A 13,467-nucleotide genomic window follows, 5' to 3' on the forward strand; every position below is an offset into this window, starting at 1 on the left:
CTTGACAACGTCAGAAAGACCCAACAAAAACACATCTTTAAGGTCGCTATCAATCCAAGAAGTTTCACCTGCATACAGTATAACATTTAGAGCAATAGTCCTCTACCCACTGCTGCCCCTGACATAGAGACATGAGATGAGATACCGCCAACCCCACACGGTCCAGGTCATCAAAAATACCTGCAAGTTCCCGAAAAAACAAATCAACTGACTACAGGCAAGCCGAACTCTCGGGCAAGGAGTAGGCCCATGTCTGTCCGAAGTAAGGACATATTCAATTTAACTTTCTGGGATTCTGAGCTGGAGGAGCGGAGCCGCATCCGAAAATACAATCTACATGCACTAACTCCCGCTGCTCCTGGGCCACCATACGACCGGACAGGTCTTTGATCACGACCACTGAATCTTGCAACTGACTTGTGAGGGTACTCATGGCCTCCACTGGAGAGCAATTTTAAGGGCCAGTTATTATGTTTACGGTATACTACCCTTGATACGCCAGCCCGGGTGCCCTAGATCTCACCCACAACCCCTGTCCCTTCTACTTGTCTCCACTCCTGGCTAACCCCAGGCGGGCAACTGGGCAGCAGTCCCTACTCTCACTAGGGACCGAAAAAGGGATGCTAGCGTACCTGGATGGAAAGGGTAGAATACTGACAGTAAAAGGCAGATGTAAATAACCAACATGAACAATACTAAGCAGAACTGAGGCGGATGGAAAAACCTGGCAGATAATAGCAAAGTATAGCAGACAAGATGACAGAGCAGGAGACCAACAGAGGCAGACTAGCTAGCACATTAAGGGAAACCAATAACTGGCAGTGATAGTCAGTCTCTGCCCGACCTTAAAACAAAAGCCTCTGCCCAGGGGCGGAGAGAGGGAGACAGCCAGCTCCCAACAGAACATAATAAAAGGGAGCTTGTGCACGGCAGCTGCACTCACAGGTGCGCACACGCACGGCGCCGCACGCCGGCCAGGCACCCACGCCCCCGGCAGCTAGACAACAAGCCCGAGGGACGGGCCCCCGATCGCGGGACCCCGCACACGGCCACCCCAGGAGGACCAGCAACCGCTGCACGGTAACACTTTGCTTCCCATACCATTAACTATTTTCAGAAATACTTTTGCTTTTAGGTGAGTGTGTCCTGTCTGTTCAGTCCTGTCGGTGAATGCAACAAACTGATTGAAAGACTGAGTAAAGGGATAAGCTGGACAATGTGTAAAGCACAGGGATAACTGAGATGGTGAAACAACACAACGGACAGTAGTAGAATAAGAAGCAAGTCCTAGGTTCTTACCCTATATCAGCCCTGAGTGGACCTGTCAATAGAGCGGAGCACCCGCCCCGAAAAGGGTGACAGCACAGCTGGAATTTGACTAGATTCCCTAACCATCCCTAGATGTAATACGGAGGAAAGAGAAAACACAGTGATCGGGCGAAACAAAAAAACGTATAGCGAGCAAAAACAGAGACAGAGAACTAGAACTACAAAGATTAGTTCTAGTAACGAAGTGACAGAAATAGTGCAGGAAGTGACGGCACAAAAGATACTAAGAAACACCAAAGAAAAGTAACTGCTAAACTTAGAGCAGGACCAGAATATCAGAGTACAAAAGTCACATAAGTATCACCTCTCCAAAGATGAGCCAAAATACCCCAAATGAGGCACTGATAAATTGTCCAGCCAATCAGAAAACCAGAAGAGAGATGTTTCTCCCTCGGCATCCAGTGCAAAATGCCACGATCCATGCTGCAGCAAGCGCATCAGGAGGTGAGCACACCGCAGCCACGCATGTACCAGTTGGGGCTACACACTGCGGACATAGCTCTATGATTGGGTAATAGAGTGAAATATAAAGAAATAGAATACAGGGATTCAGATTTTTAAAGGACTTAACTTTAGGAGAATTATGTGAATTTTTCCTGTTTCTCCTACTGTTTTATTTTTGCTTTGCTGCTTTATGCATATAATTATTAGCTTGAATTAATCAAAAATAAGCAGCATCAGAGGTGTAGTCAAACTTTCCAAAAAGTAGCAGAAAAAGATTTTTTTTTTAAGTGAAAAAATACCTTTATTTCCATGGTCATGTAATAACGACGTTTCGACCCAATTACCAGGGTCTTTCTCAGCTTGAAAAAGACCCTGGTAATTGGGTCAAAACGTCGCTATTAGAGATAAGCGAGTATACTCGCTAAAGACAATGCTCGCAATTGCTCGAGCGAGCATTGCCTTTAGCGAGTACCTGCCCGCTCGAGACTGAAGGTTCGGGTGCCGGCGGCGGGCAGGGAGCTGCGGGGGAGAGCGGGGAGGAACGGAGGAGAGATCTCTCTCTCCCTCTCTTCCCCCCCCCCCCCCCCCCCCCCCCCGCTCCCTCCTGCTGACTGCCGCTACTCACCGCTCCCCCACGTCGGCACCCGAACCTTCTGTCTCTAGCGGGCAGGTACTCGCTAAGGGCAATGCTCGCTCGAGCAATTGCCTTTAGCGATTTATACTCGCTCATCCTTACTCGCTGTTACATGACCATGGAAATAAAAGTATTTTTTCACTTTTAAAAAACTCTTTTTCTGCTACTTTTTGGAAAGTTTGACTACACCTCTGATGCTGCTTATTTTTGATTAATGCAAACTTGGATCTTGGAGGGACGTGGGTCCAGTCCCATTTAGAAGCTTGACATTTAGTGAAGCATAATTGTTGGTACATACTGCACCCATAAAACAAGAGAACGTATGCATGACATTATATAGATGATCCAGGACAGGGCGGGCAGACCCCCGGCCCCCAAGTGAGGATTAGAAGAAAGAGAAACCCGACACTCGCTTTGTAAGTGACTTAAAACAAATGACGGAGGATAACTGACAGGAGCTACAGAAACAGCCGGAGGCGCTGTCAGTCAGCCCCGCGCAGACATCAGCAGCCAGAGCAGCGCTCCGACAGAGATTAATTGCACTTTGCTGAAATATCTAATATTATCATAGGGCTTTTTATTTTATTTCAAAGGTTAGATGGGGTGAGAAATAAAAGAGATGAAATCACTGGGGATTCCCACAGATATAGTTATATGTGTCTGTCAGTCCAACACAGGGGGAAAACATATGAAGTGAATCCTTATATACTGTCTGTCCGCTGTCTCTAACACCATGTCCTCTCTCTACCTAAAACTAAACCTCTCAAAAACTGACCTACTGGTGTTTCTGCTCTCTACTAACCGACCTCCTCCTGACATCTCCATCTCAGTGTGTGGCGCCATAACTCCCAGCACGCCCGCTGCCTTGGGGTCATATTTGACGCTGATCTCTCTTTTACCCCCTACATCCAATCTCTGGCCTGAACATGTCAGCTGCACCTCAAGAACATCGCAAGAATCCGCTCTTTTCTCACTGTGGACTCGCTATAAACGCTTACTGTTGCCCTCACCCACTCCCGGCTCGATTATTACAACTCGCTGCTGATCGGCCTCCCCTGCACCAGACTCTACCCTCTCCAATCCGTCCTAAATGCGGCAGCCAGGCTCATCTTCCTGTCCAGCCTCTACTCGGACGCCTCTGCCCTGTGCCGGTCACTGCACTGACTGCCCGTTAAATGCAGAATCCAATTTAAACTCGCTACCTTCATCTATAAAGCCCTCCACAGCGCAGTGCCCCCCTATATCGCCTCCCTCATCTCAATCCATTACCCAGCCTGCGCTCTCCGCTCTGCTAACAAAACCAGATTGAGCGCCCCTATAATTTGAACCTCTCATTCTCGCCTCCAAGACTTCTCCAGAGCAGCACCGGTCCTCTGGAACGTGTTACCAAAAGCTATCCGGGCAATCACTGACACACTAAACTTCAGGTGTGCTCTAAAAACGCACCTCTTCAGGGGGCTATACCACATCTCCCAAACCAAACCCCTCTGTACTCCAATAGATAACATGCTTCCTGACCTACTGACTGCAATCCCTGCTAGCTGCCATCAACCGCCCTCTGTAGTCATATCGATTCAGCCACCACACGGCAGAATGTATATAGCATCCCTCACTCTCCACCTCGCCATACAGTGCACATCTCCAGCCCCTTTACCTTTTGTATCACCCCACTACTTGTATTTGGAGCAGGACCCTCACTCCTATTGTTTCCATCAAATGATTACATGTAAGTGGGGTTTTTCTATTTTTGTACTTTTGTCTTTCTGCATCCCCGTCTTTGTAAGCGCTGCGGAATATGTTGGAGCTATATAAATAAAGATTATTACCATTATATAGTCCAGGTATTTGAGCTGCAAAGATACACAAACAAACAGGGTGTCCTGGTTAAAGAAATCATCTAGTTGCAAACTACTGATGAGCCCATCCTCAAGATTGAGCCCCACGATCTACTATTGAAAGCCTGTTGCCCGAGATCCCCACCCCCGATCAGCTGTTTGTAGGGCTGCTCTGCTTATGCACTGAACTGATATCTACAGGAAGCAGATAGTTCTGTTCCCAGTTTTGGTCTTGCAGGCCAAGTTCCAAGTGACGTGAATGGCAATTTGGCCTGCAATACCAAACCTGACCACTGCAGCGGGAATGGAGCTGTTTGCCTCCTGCAAACATTAGGTCAGTGCAGAAGCACACTGGCCCAGAAGACAGGAGACTGGTAGGAATAACAGTTTTATGATATGGATAAAGTTTGCTCCTCTTGTTGTTGACTGCTTATCTTGGTACTAAACCCCTCTACTAGAAGGCAGAGCACCCGCTTCGAAAAGGGTGATCCCACCAGCATGTGTCAGTTGCTCAACAATGACCAAGGCTGAAGAAACATAGTGACCTGGTTTATAAGTGACCTGGTTGAAAAGCAAAAACTAGCAGCAAGATTCAGGCATGGGCTGAGGGCTCCTTCACACGGATGTATTTGCGCACCTTTCTGTGCGTGCAATATGCAGAGAATATAACCCAATGATTTCAAAGGGTTGGTTTTCGTTTCTTATCAGGACCTGCTGTTCGGGGCAGCCATTTTCAGTTGTGTTCCAACAAAGCATCATGTGGTGCTGTGGCGGCCGGTGTCATTGCAGGTAAGTGACGAGTTGTCGGCTCATTAAGCAAGACCCACTTCCTATCACCGTCAATTCTGTGTTAGAAAGAGGGGTTTGTGTAATTATTATAAGCCCGTCTCTCACCTATGACATCCCTGGTTGCCCGCAATACCATGTGACGCTTGTTGGAACGCAGCTGAAAGTGGCTGGCACGACACAGCAGTCCTAGTAAGGAATGTAACCCCCTGGATAGCCTCTCTAAACTACCTGAGTTTGACAGCCCGATGGCATCAGCTGTGTGATGACCCTACATCACTGTCTGCCCTGTGTAAGGGCTGCAGAAAATGGACTACAAAGACTCCATGTTGTCTCTGTTACGTGTGCTGCTGAGACATATTGTACTACTGTGTTTCCAGCAGCACAGCACTCTCAGGGTTAATGATTGAGCTGGCTGGGTGTGGTACTTCCTGCTAGCCAATCTCCTGGGTCTGTGCTCACATATAAACCCAGCTCCTGGTCAGTCTGAAGCTGGTCTTGTACTGTTTGGATGTATCTGTCCTGTTCCTGTTGCAAGCTTGCTGTGTGATCTGTGTCTTGCTGGTTCATGTCCGTTTGTACGTTTATATTCTGTCAGTTTTGTGTTGGCTTGCTGTGTGACCTGCTATCTGTATCCTGTTGCAGCGTGCTGTGTGAACTCTATCCGGTTCTGCTGGACTCCTGGTTAGTGTAGGGACTAGCAGTATAACCAGGAGCCGTGAAGTGGCCCGCTAGCTTTCATGTTTTGTACAAAATGTCAACTAATACCTGGTATTTATATTCAGCTTCCTATCTGTTCCTAGTGGTTGCATTTTGTATGCTGTGTATCCTGTTGTACAGTCCCTGGCATGTGTATGTATCCTGTACGGTGCGTGGCTCCTAGGATCAGCTAGGGCCCAGATCCGAAGACCACTGGGCTGCCCTTATTGGGGCAATGTCCCTGCTTAGGTAGGGCCAGGTCACCTCCTGTGTAGAACAGGGACAGTTGCCTGAAACCTGTTTGCGTACCCTAGGCCTCCATTTGGTCACGATTGTGTGGGCCCCGTGCTTACTTTGCCCACACGATCCTAACAGTCTCTTTGCTTGTCTGTTCTAATACTTTCTCATTTTCACTGTATTGTTTCTAACCTTCACTTAGAAATATGAAATAAATTTCACCTTGACTAATGTAGTTGGAAAAATTAATTGGGACCACCCCAAAGTTTCCTATACTCTTATCTTAAGATATGTCCTGCCAAAACTCACTAATGAGCGTCAGAGGATGTATCCTAAGGCTGCACATCTGGGGAGAGAAGGACACTTTTGATAAGAAACTGATGTGTTAAGAAACCAATATTAATTGTATTTTTAATTGTATTTGGCATAAAGCCACTCGCTTTGTAAAATCCTATAAAGATTGAGTACATTGTACAATAAACCAGAATGCTACACAGATACCACCATCTCTGTGTGTCCCTGTGTTCTCATGACCGGTCATATCACTTTAATTTGGAGCCCAGCAGCATATAAGCATTCCTTTGAATGTCTCTAACAAACTGGCGCCCAACGTGGGGCTCGAGATGACTGAAGGATGATCATTGTACCCCGATTCTCTGATCACGGAGGAGAGCAACCTGGAACCACAGACTGAAAAACAACGCTGTACGGTAAGACATTATCTTGCCAATCTTATCTGTGTTTCCTGGTTGAACTTTCTCTAGATCTGAGGGTAGGTGTGAATGCTTCCTTGTAATACCTCGAGACCATAAGAACCTACGGGCTGAGTATGCTGTCTGGGTGGTAACATGTTTGCATGCCAAGATTTATTTGAAATTTTTTTAACACCTGTCACAACATTAAAGGGGCATTCTGGTCATCTTCTAGGGATGATCTATCCTGAGGGTCGTTGAATCCTTTCCAATTGGCTGATTCTCCAGCCACTGTCAGTGTAGCTCAGCCAAATGGCGCCATCCATGGGAGTAAAGGCTTAGGACGCTTTCACACAGCCGAGAAAATTGTGTGAAATTTGTGTGTTGCGAGACACAAGTATACATGAACGATTTTTCCATCGCATTGAATGGCTGTGATTGGTTCATCGAGCGCTGCAGTGATTGGCTGAGGCGCGGCGCTCGAGAACCAATCAGAGTGGGCGCTTCCTTGAGGCGGGTTTTTTGAGCCCACTGACTAAGAAGCTGTGGTTGAAGACTACAAACATGTGTCACAGAACTGCCAGAGAAGTGCGGCGGAGCGGGCAGCGCCTGATAGGGGATGTATGGGGGATTTTTTATGCAGCCAGGGCTTAATTTAGGGACAAACTGTAGGATTTCCTACTGTAACAGTTGCATCGCATGAAAACCGCAATGTCGTGCGATGCGACGTAACACAAAGCAAGGCTCCATAGGGAAACACGGGCTGCAAAACATCGCAGTGTAGCGCACGCCACAAATGGTTTTTCTCGCCATGCAGCAGCCAACAAAACATGGCTGATGTGAAGGAAGCCGTAGTGAAGCAGGGGCTGCACAGACATGGCATTTGTATCACTGCCGCATCGCAAGAAAATCACGCAATTTTGTTGCCAGTGTGTTAGCGGCCTTCATGGTATCTGGAGTTTGGCGCAGATCAGCGGCTGATCACATGCTTTCTATTGAAGGGATGGCGCCTGCGGGGCGTCCGCGTCAACATTCACACCAACTATGTGGGAAATACATAATTCACGGGCCTTCATTTTTTAACGTCTTTGTTGCCCATAGCAACCAGCCAGCGCTCAGCGTGTTTCTTCTGTCACATGGGCACATGCCTATTTCTGTCCGTGAACACGCAGCGTGTCCAGAGCCCTAAGTACGTATTTCCTTGCGTATTTTTGCCTAACGGCATTTTTTTTAACGAGCGGAAATACGCAGCGCATCCGCAGGTGATAAAACACAAAATCCCGTGGATTTCCTGCGTATTTACGTACGATTGGCGATTTCAGTACCCAGCAAGATAGGATGCGCCGCATCCAAACTCAGTGGGGCCGCTTCACTTTACGTTTGTGCAAAAAAGTCAGCTGCGCTGTGATTGGCTACGATTTCTTACACCGCTGAGGTAACCTGAAAGCTGCGCTGTGATTGGCTACGATTTCTTACACCGCTGAGGTAACATGAAAGCTGCGCTGTGATTGGCTGCTATGGCAGTTCTGATCATTTCATCCCATTGTATACAGCCAGCAGCCTGCTTGAGGCCGGAATGGAGGAGTCAGTAACCTCGCCTGTTCTCCCCTCTTTGCACCCGCTGTCTTAGCTACAGCGCTCTAGAAACAGAGTCATGTGACTTGTAAATATCACCTGACCTCCTGACGTCAGACCTCTCTCCAGCTACTCCACTCTAGCCTCCACCAGCGGAATAAACACAAGCCACGTGCTCACAGCGTGACGGACAGCGACACGAACCAATCACACCTCGCGCCCTCTCTAGCCAATCATTACCCTCCCCTGTTGTTCTCGTTCTCCAATAGGAGGCCCGCTTCCGCTTTCTAGCTGGGTTACCATGACAGCGAGGCGGGCTGACTTCGGTGGAAGATGGCGGCGCCCATGCAGCATATGGCAGCGGTTTGTGCAGAAGCGGAAAGATGTATGAGGGAAGCTCTAGAGAGAGGAGAGCCGCCGGGAGCGGAGGAGGTGCGGAGGGTCACCGAGTTATTCCGGCAGGCGGAGTACAGGTCAGTCCTGGTTGTAGGATAAGTGCGACTACAAGGCCCAGCATGTCCTGGGCTAACTAATGCCTCTAGAATACGCAGTGCTATGTGTTTTGTTGTAGCAGAGCTGAGTTTGTCACAGTTTTCCTGTAATGTGTCACCAGTGCCCATTATTGTCGGGTTTGTTCGCCCGTGTAAAGGGATCAGCCGGCGGACGGACGATCGCTGGTTAGTCGGCTGATCGCTCAGCTTTGTGCTCGCTGATCGGCGGTACGGGTGTGAATAGGACGATGTACATCCGGGCCGCGGGAAGAGCGATGGCGGTGGTGATCCTGCAGCTCACGGAAAAGAAACATGAAACGAGCGCCGATAGACGCCATAACTTTCGTAACTGCAGGCGGGGGGCTCGTTGACATCAATGGGAGCTGCGCCTGCAATTACAAGCATCGGCCACTATACAGGGATCGGAGCAGAGGCCTCCGTTCCGACCCTGTGTGTCCCGACTCTGACAGGGGCGCTGCGTGGAAACCCTCTGTAACCGTAATAGACGGACTGCTGAGGGACAATATGTTTGAGACTGTCCCATATGTAAGCCTCACCCGTATGTAGGCCTCACCCGTATGTAGGCCTCACCCGTATGTAGGCCTCACCCATACTAGTATTATAAATGCCGCAGGAACTCCGTCTGTCTGCTTTTCACGGCTAAACCGCAGAAGTGATTTTGATTAAATTTAGCAGGGAGATAAGCTGCATCTTGAGGAAGGGCGTCTGCTACGGTTTAGCCCGACAATGTCTAGAGTTCTCTAGGGAGCGCGAGAAGACAGATTAATTTGGTGGTGCGCAGGCGCCGTGCGGCGAGGCGGAAGAGAAGGAGCTGCGCATCATAAGCCAGCCAGACACGTGAGGGCGGACATCGCTGCCTCCTGTATACGATTATTAGGTGTGATGGAGGGGAAGGGGGTACACGTCATATGCTAGGGCTCCCTAAACAGGCAGGCATGTGAGGGCAGACATCATTGGCGCACATATGTGATTATTAAGCTGGCAGGGATACCCCCGTTGCCCGGGATTAAAATTTGAACGAAAGACACATTACATGGATTGAGTTGTTGAAGAAAATCTGTGCTGCCCGTAGCAACCAATCACAGCGCAGCTTTCATGTTACCTCAGCAGTATAATATATAACAACCAATCACAGCGCAGCTTTCATGTTACCTCAGTATAATATATAACAACCAATCACAGCGCAGCTTTCATGTTACCTCAGCGGTATAATATATAACAACCAATCACAGCGCAGCTTTCATGTTACCTCAGCGGTATAATATATAACAACCAATCACAGCGCAGCTTTCATTTTACCTCAGCAGTATAATATATAACAACCAATCACAGCGCAGCTTTCATGTTACCTCAGCAGTATAATATATAACAACCAATCACAGCGCAGCTTTCATGTTACCTCAGCAGTATAATATATAACAACCAATCACAGCGCAGCTTTCATGTTACCTCAGTATAATATATAACAACCAATCACAGCGCAGCTTTCATGTTACCTCAGCAGTATAATATATAACAGCCAATCACAGCGCAGATTTCATCTTACCTCAGCGGTATAATATATAACAACCAATCACAGCGCAGCTTTCATGTTACCTCAGCGGTATAATATATAACAACCAATCACAGCGCAGCTTTCATTTTACCTCAGCGGTATAATATATAACAACCAATCACAGCGCAGCTTTCATTTTACCTCAGCAGTATAATATATAACAACCAATCACAGCGCAGCTTTCATTTTACCTCAGCAGTATAATATATAACAACCAATCACAGCGCAGCTTTCATGTTACCTCAGTATAATATATAACAACCAATCACAGCGCAGCTTTCACGTTACCTCAGTATAATATATAACAACCAATCACAGCGCAGCTTTCATTTTACCTCAGCAGTATAATATATAACCAATCACAGCGCAGCTTTCATGTTACCTCAGCAGTATAATATATAACAACCAATCACAGCGCAGCTTTCATGTTACCTCAGCAGTATAATATATAACAACCAATCACAGCACAGCTTTCATGTTACCTCAGCAGTATAATATATAACAGCCAATCACAGCGCAGCTTTCATCTTACCTCAGCGGTATAATATATAACAACCAATCACAGCACAGCTTTCATGTTACCTCAGCGGTATAATATATAACAACCAATCACAGCGCAGCTTTCATTTTACCTCAGCAGTATAATATATAACAACCAATCACAGCGCAGCTTTCATGTTACCTCAGTATAATATTTAACAACCAATCACAGCGCAGCTTTCATTTTACCTCAGCAGTATAATATATAACAACCAATCACAGCACAGCTTTCATGTTACCTCAGCAGTTTAATATATAACAACCAATCACAGCACAGCTTTCATGTTACCTCAGTATAATATATAACAACCAATCACAGCACAGCTTTCATGTTACCTCAGCAGTATAATATATAACAACCAATCACAGCACAGCTTTCATGTTACCTCAGCAGTATAATATATAACAACCAATCACAGCGCAGCTTTCATCTTACCTCAGCAGTATAATATATAACAACCAATCACAGCGCAGCTTTCATGTTACCTCAGTATAATATATAACAACCAATCACAGCGCAGCTTTCACGTTACCTCAGCGGTATAATATATAACAACCAATCACAGCGCAGCTTTCACGTTACCTCAGCGGTATAATATATAACAACCAATCACAGCGCAGCTTTCATGTTACCTCAGCGGTATAATATATAACAACCAATCACAGCGCAGCTTTCACGTTACCTCAGCGGTATAATATATAACAACCAATCACAGCGCAGCTTTCACGTTACCTCAGTATAATATATAACAACCAATCACAGCACAGCTTTCATGTTACCTCAGTATAATATATAACAACCAATCACAGCACAGCTTTCATGTTACCTCAGTATAATATATAACAACCAATCACAGCACAGCTTTCATGTTACCTCAGCAGTATAATATATAACAACCAATCACAGTGCAGCTTTCATGTTACCTCAGTATAATATATAACAACCAATCACAGCGCAGCTTTCATGGTACCTCAGTATAATATATAACAACCAATCACAGCACAGCTTTCATGTTACCTCAGTATAATATATAACAACCAATCACAGCGCAGCTTTCATGTTACCTCAGTATAATATATAACAACCAATCACAGCACAGCTTTCATGTTACCTCAGCGGTGTAATCTACAAAAACCAATCACAGCACAGCTTTCATGTTACCTCAGCGGTGTAATCTACAAAAACCAATCACAGCGCGGCTTTCATGTTACCTCAGCGGTATAATATATAACAACCAATCACAGCACAGCTTTCATGTTACCTCAGCGGTATATTATATAACAACCAATCACAGCACAGCTTTCATGTTACCTCAGCGGTATATTATATAACAACCAATCACAGCACAGCTTTCATGTTACCTCAGTATAATATATAACAACCAATCACAGCTCAGCTTTCATGTTACCTCAGTATAATTTATAACAACCGATCACAGCGCAGCTTTCATGTTACCTCAGCGGTGTAATCTACAACAACCAATCACAGCGCAGCTTTCATGTTACCTCAGCGGTGTAATCTACAACAACCAATCACAGCGCAGCTTTCATGTTACCTCAGCGGTGTAATCTACAACAACCAATCACAGCACAGCTTTCATGTTACCTCAGTATAATATATAACAACCAATCACAGCTCAGCTTTCATGTTACCTCAGTATAATATATAACAACCAATCACAGCGCAGCTTTCACGTTACCTCAGCGGTATAATATATAACAACCAATCACAGCACAGCTTTCATGTTACCTCAGTATAATATATAACAACCAATCACAGCACAGCTTTCATGTTACCTCAGTATAATATATAACAACCAATCACAGCGCAGCTTTCATGTTACCTCAGTATAATATATAACAACCAATAACAGCACAGCTTTCATGTTACCTCAGCGGTGTAATCTACAACAACCAATCACAGCGCAGCTTTCATGTTACCTCAGCGGTGTAATCTACAACAACCAATCACAGCGCAGCTTTCATGTTACCTCAGCGGTGTAATCTACAACAACCAATCACAGCGCGGCTTTCATGTTACCTCAGCGGTGTAATCTACAACAACCAATCACAGCGCGGCTTTCATGTTACCTCAGCGGTGTAATCTACAACAACCAATCACAGCGCGGCTTTCATGTTACCTCAGCGGTGTAATCTACAACAACCAATCACAGCGCGGCTTTCATGTTACCTCAGCGGTGTAATCTACAACAACCAATCACAGCGCGGCTTTCATGTTACCTCAGCGGTGTAATCTACAACAACCAATCACAGCGCGGCTTTCATGTTACCTCAGCGGTGTAATCTACAACAACCAATCACAGCGCGGCTTTCATGTTACCTCAGCGGTGTAATCTACAACAACCAATCACAGCGCGGCTTTCATGTTACCTCAGCGGTGTAATCTACAGCAACCAATCACAGCGCGGCTTTCATGTTACCTCAGCGGTGTAATCTACAACAACCAATCACAGCGCGGCTTTCATGTTACCTCAGCGGTATATTATATAACAACCAATCACAGCACAGCTTTCATGTTACCTCAGTATAATATATAACAACCAATCACAGCTCAGCTTTCATGTTACCTCAGTATAATATATAACAACCAATCACAGCGCAGCTTTCA

General features: G+C 46.2%; 1 protein-coding gene across 1 annotated transcript in view; it reads left to right on the forward strand.

The window, feature by feature from the left end:
• The first annotated feature begins 8,537 nt into the window (after window positions 1-8,537).
• ATXN10 (ataxin 10) overlaps window positions 8,538-13,467 on the forward strand; it is a 132,975-nt gene continuing 128,045 nt past the window's right edge. The window contains exon 1 of the mRNA XM_066590212.1: window positions 8,538-8,704. Coding sequence (XP_066446309.1) covers window positions 8,565-8,704 — 140 coding nt within the window. The 5' untranslated portion in view covers window positions 8,538-8,564. The remainder of the gene's footprint in view (window positions 8,705-13,467) is intronic.

This window comes from Eleutherodactylus coqui, chromosome 2 (genome assembly GCF_035609145.1).
Source record: "Eleutherodactylus coqui strain aEleCoq1 chromosome 2, aEleCoq1.hap1, whole genome shotgun sequence".
Taxonomy (NCBI): domain Eukaryota; kingdom Metazoa; phylum Chordata; class Amphibia; order Anura; family Eleutherodactylidae; genus Eleutherodactylus; species Eleutherodactylus coqui.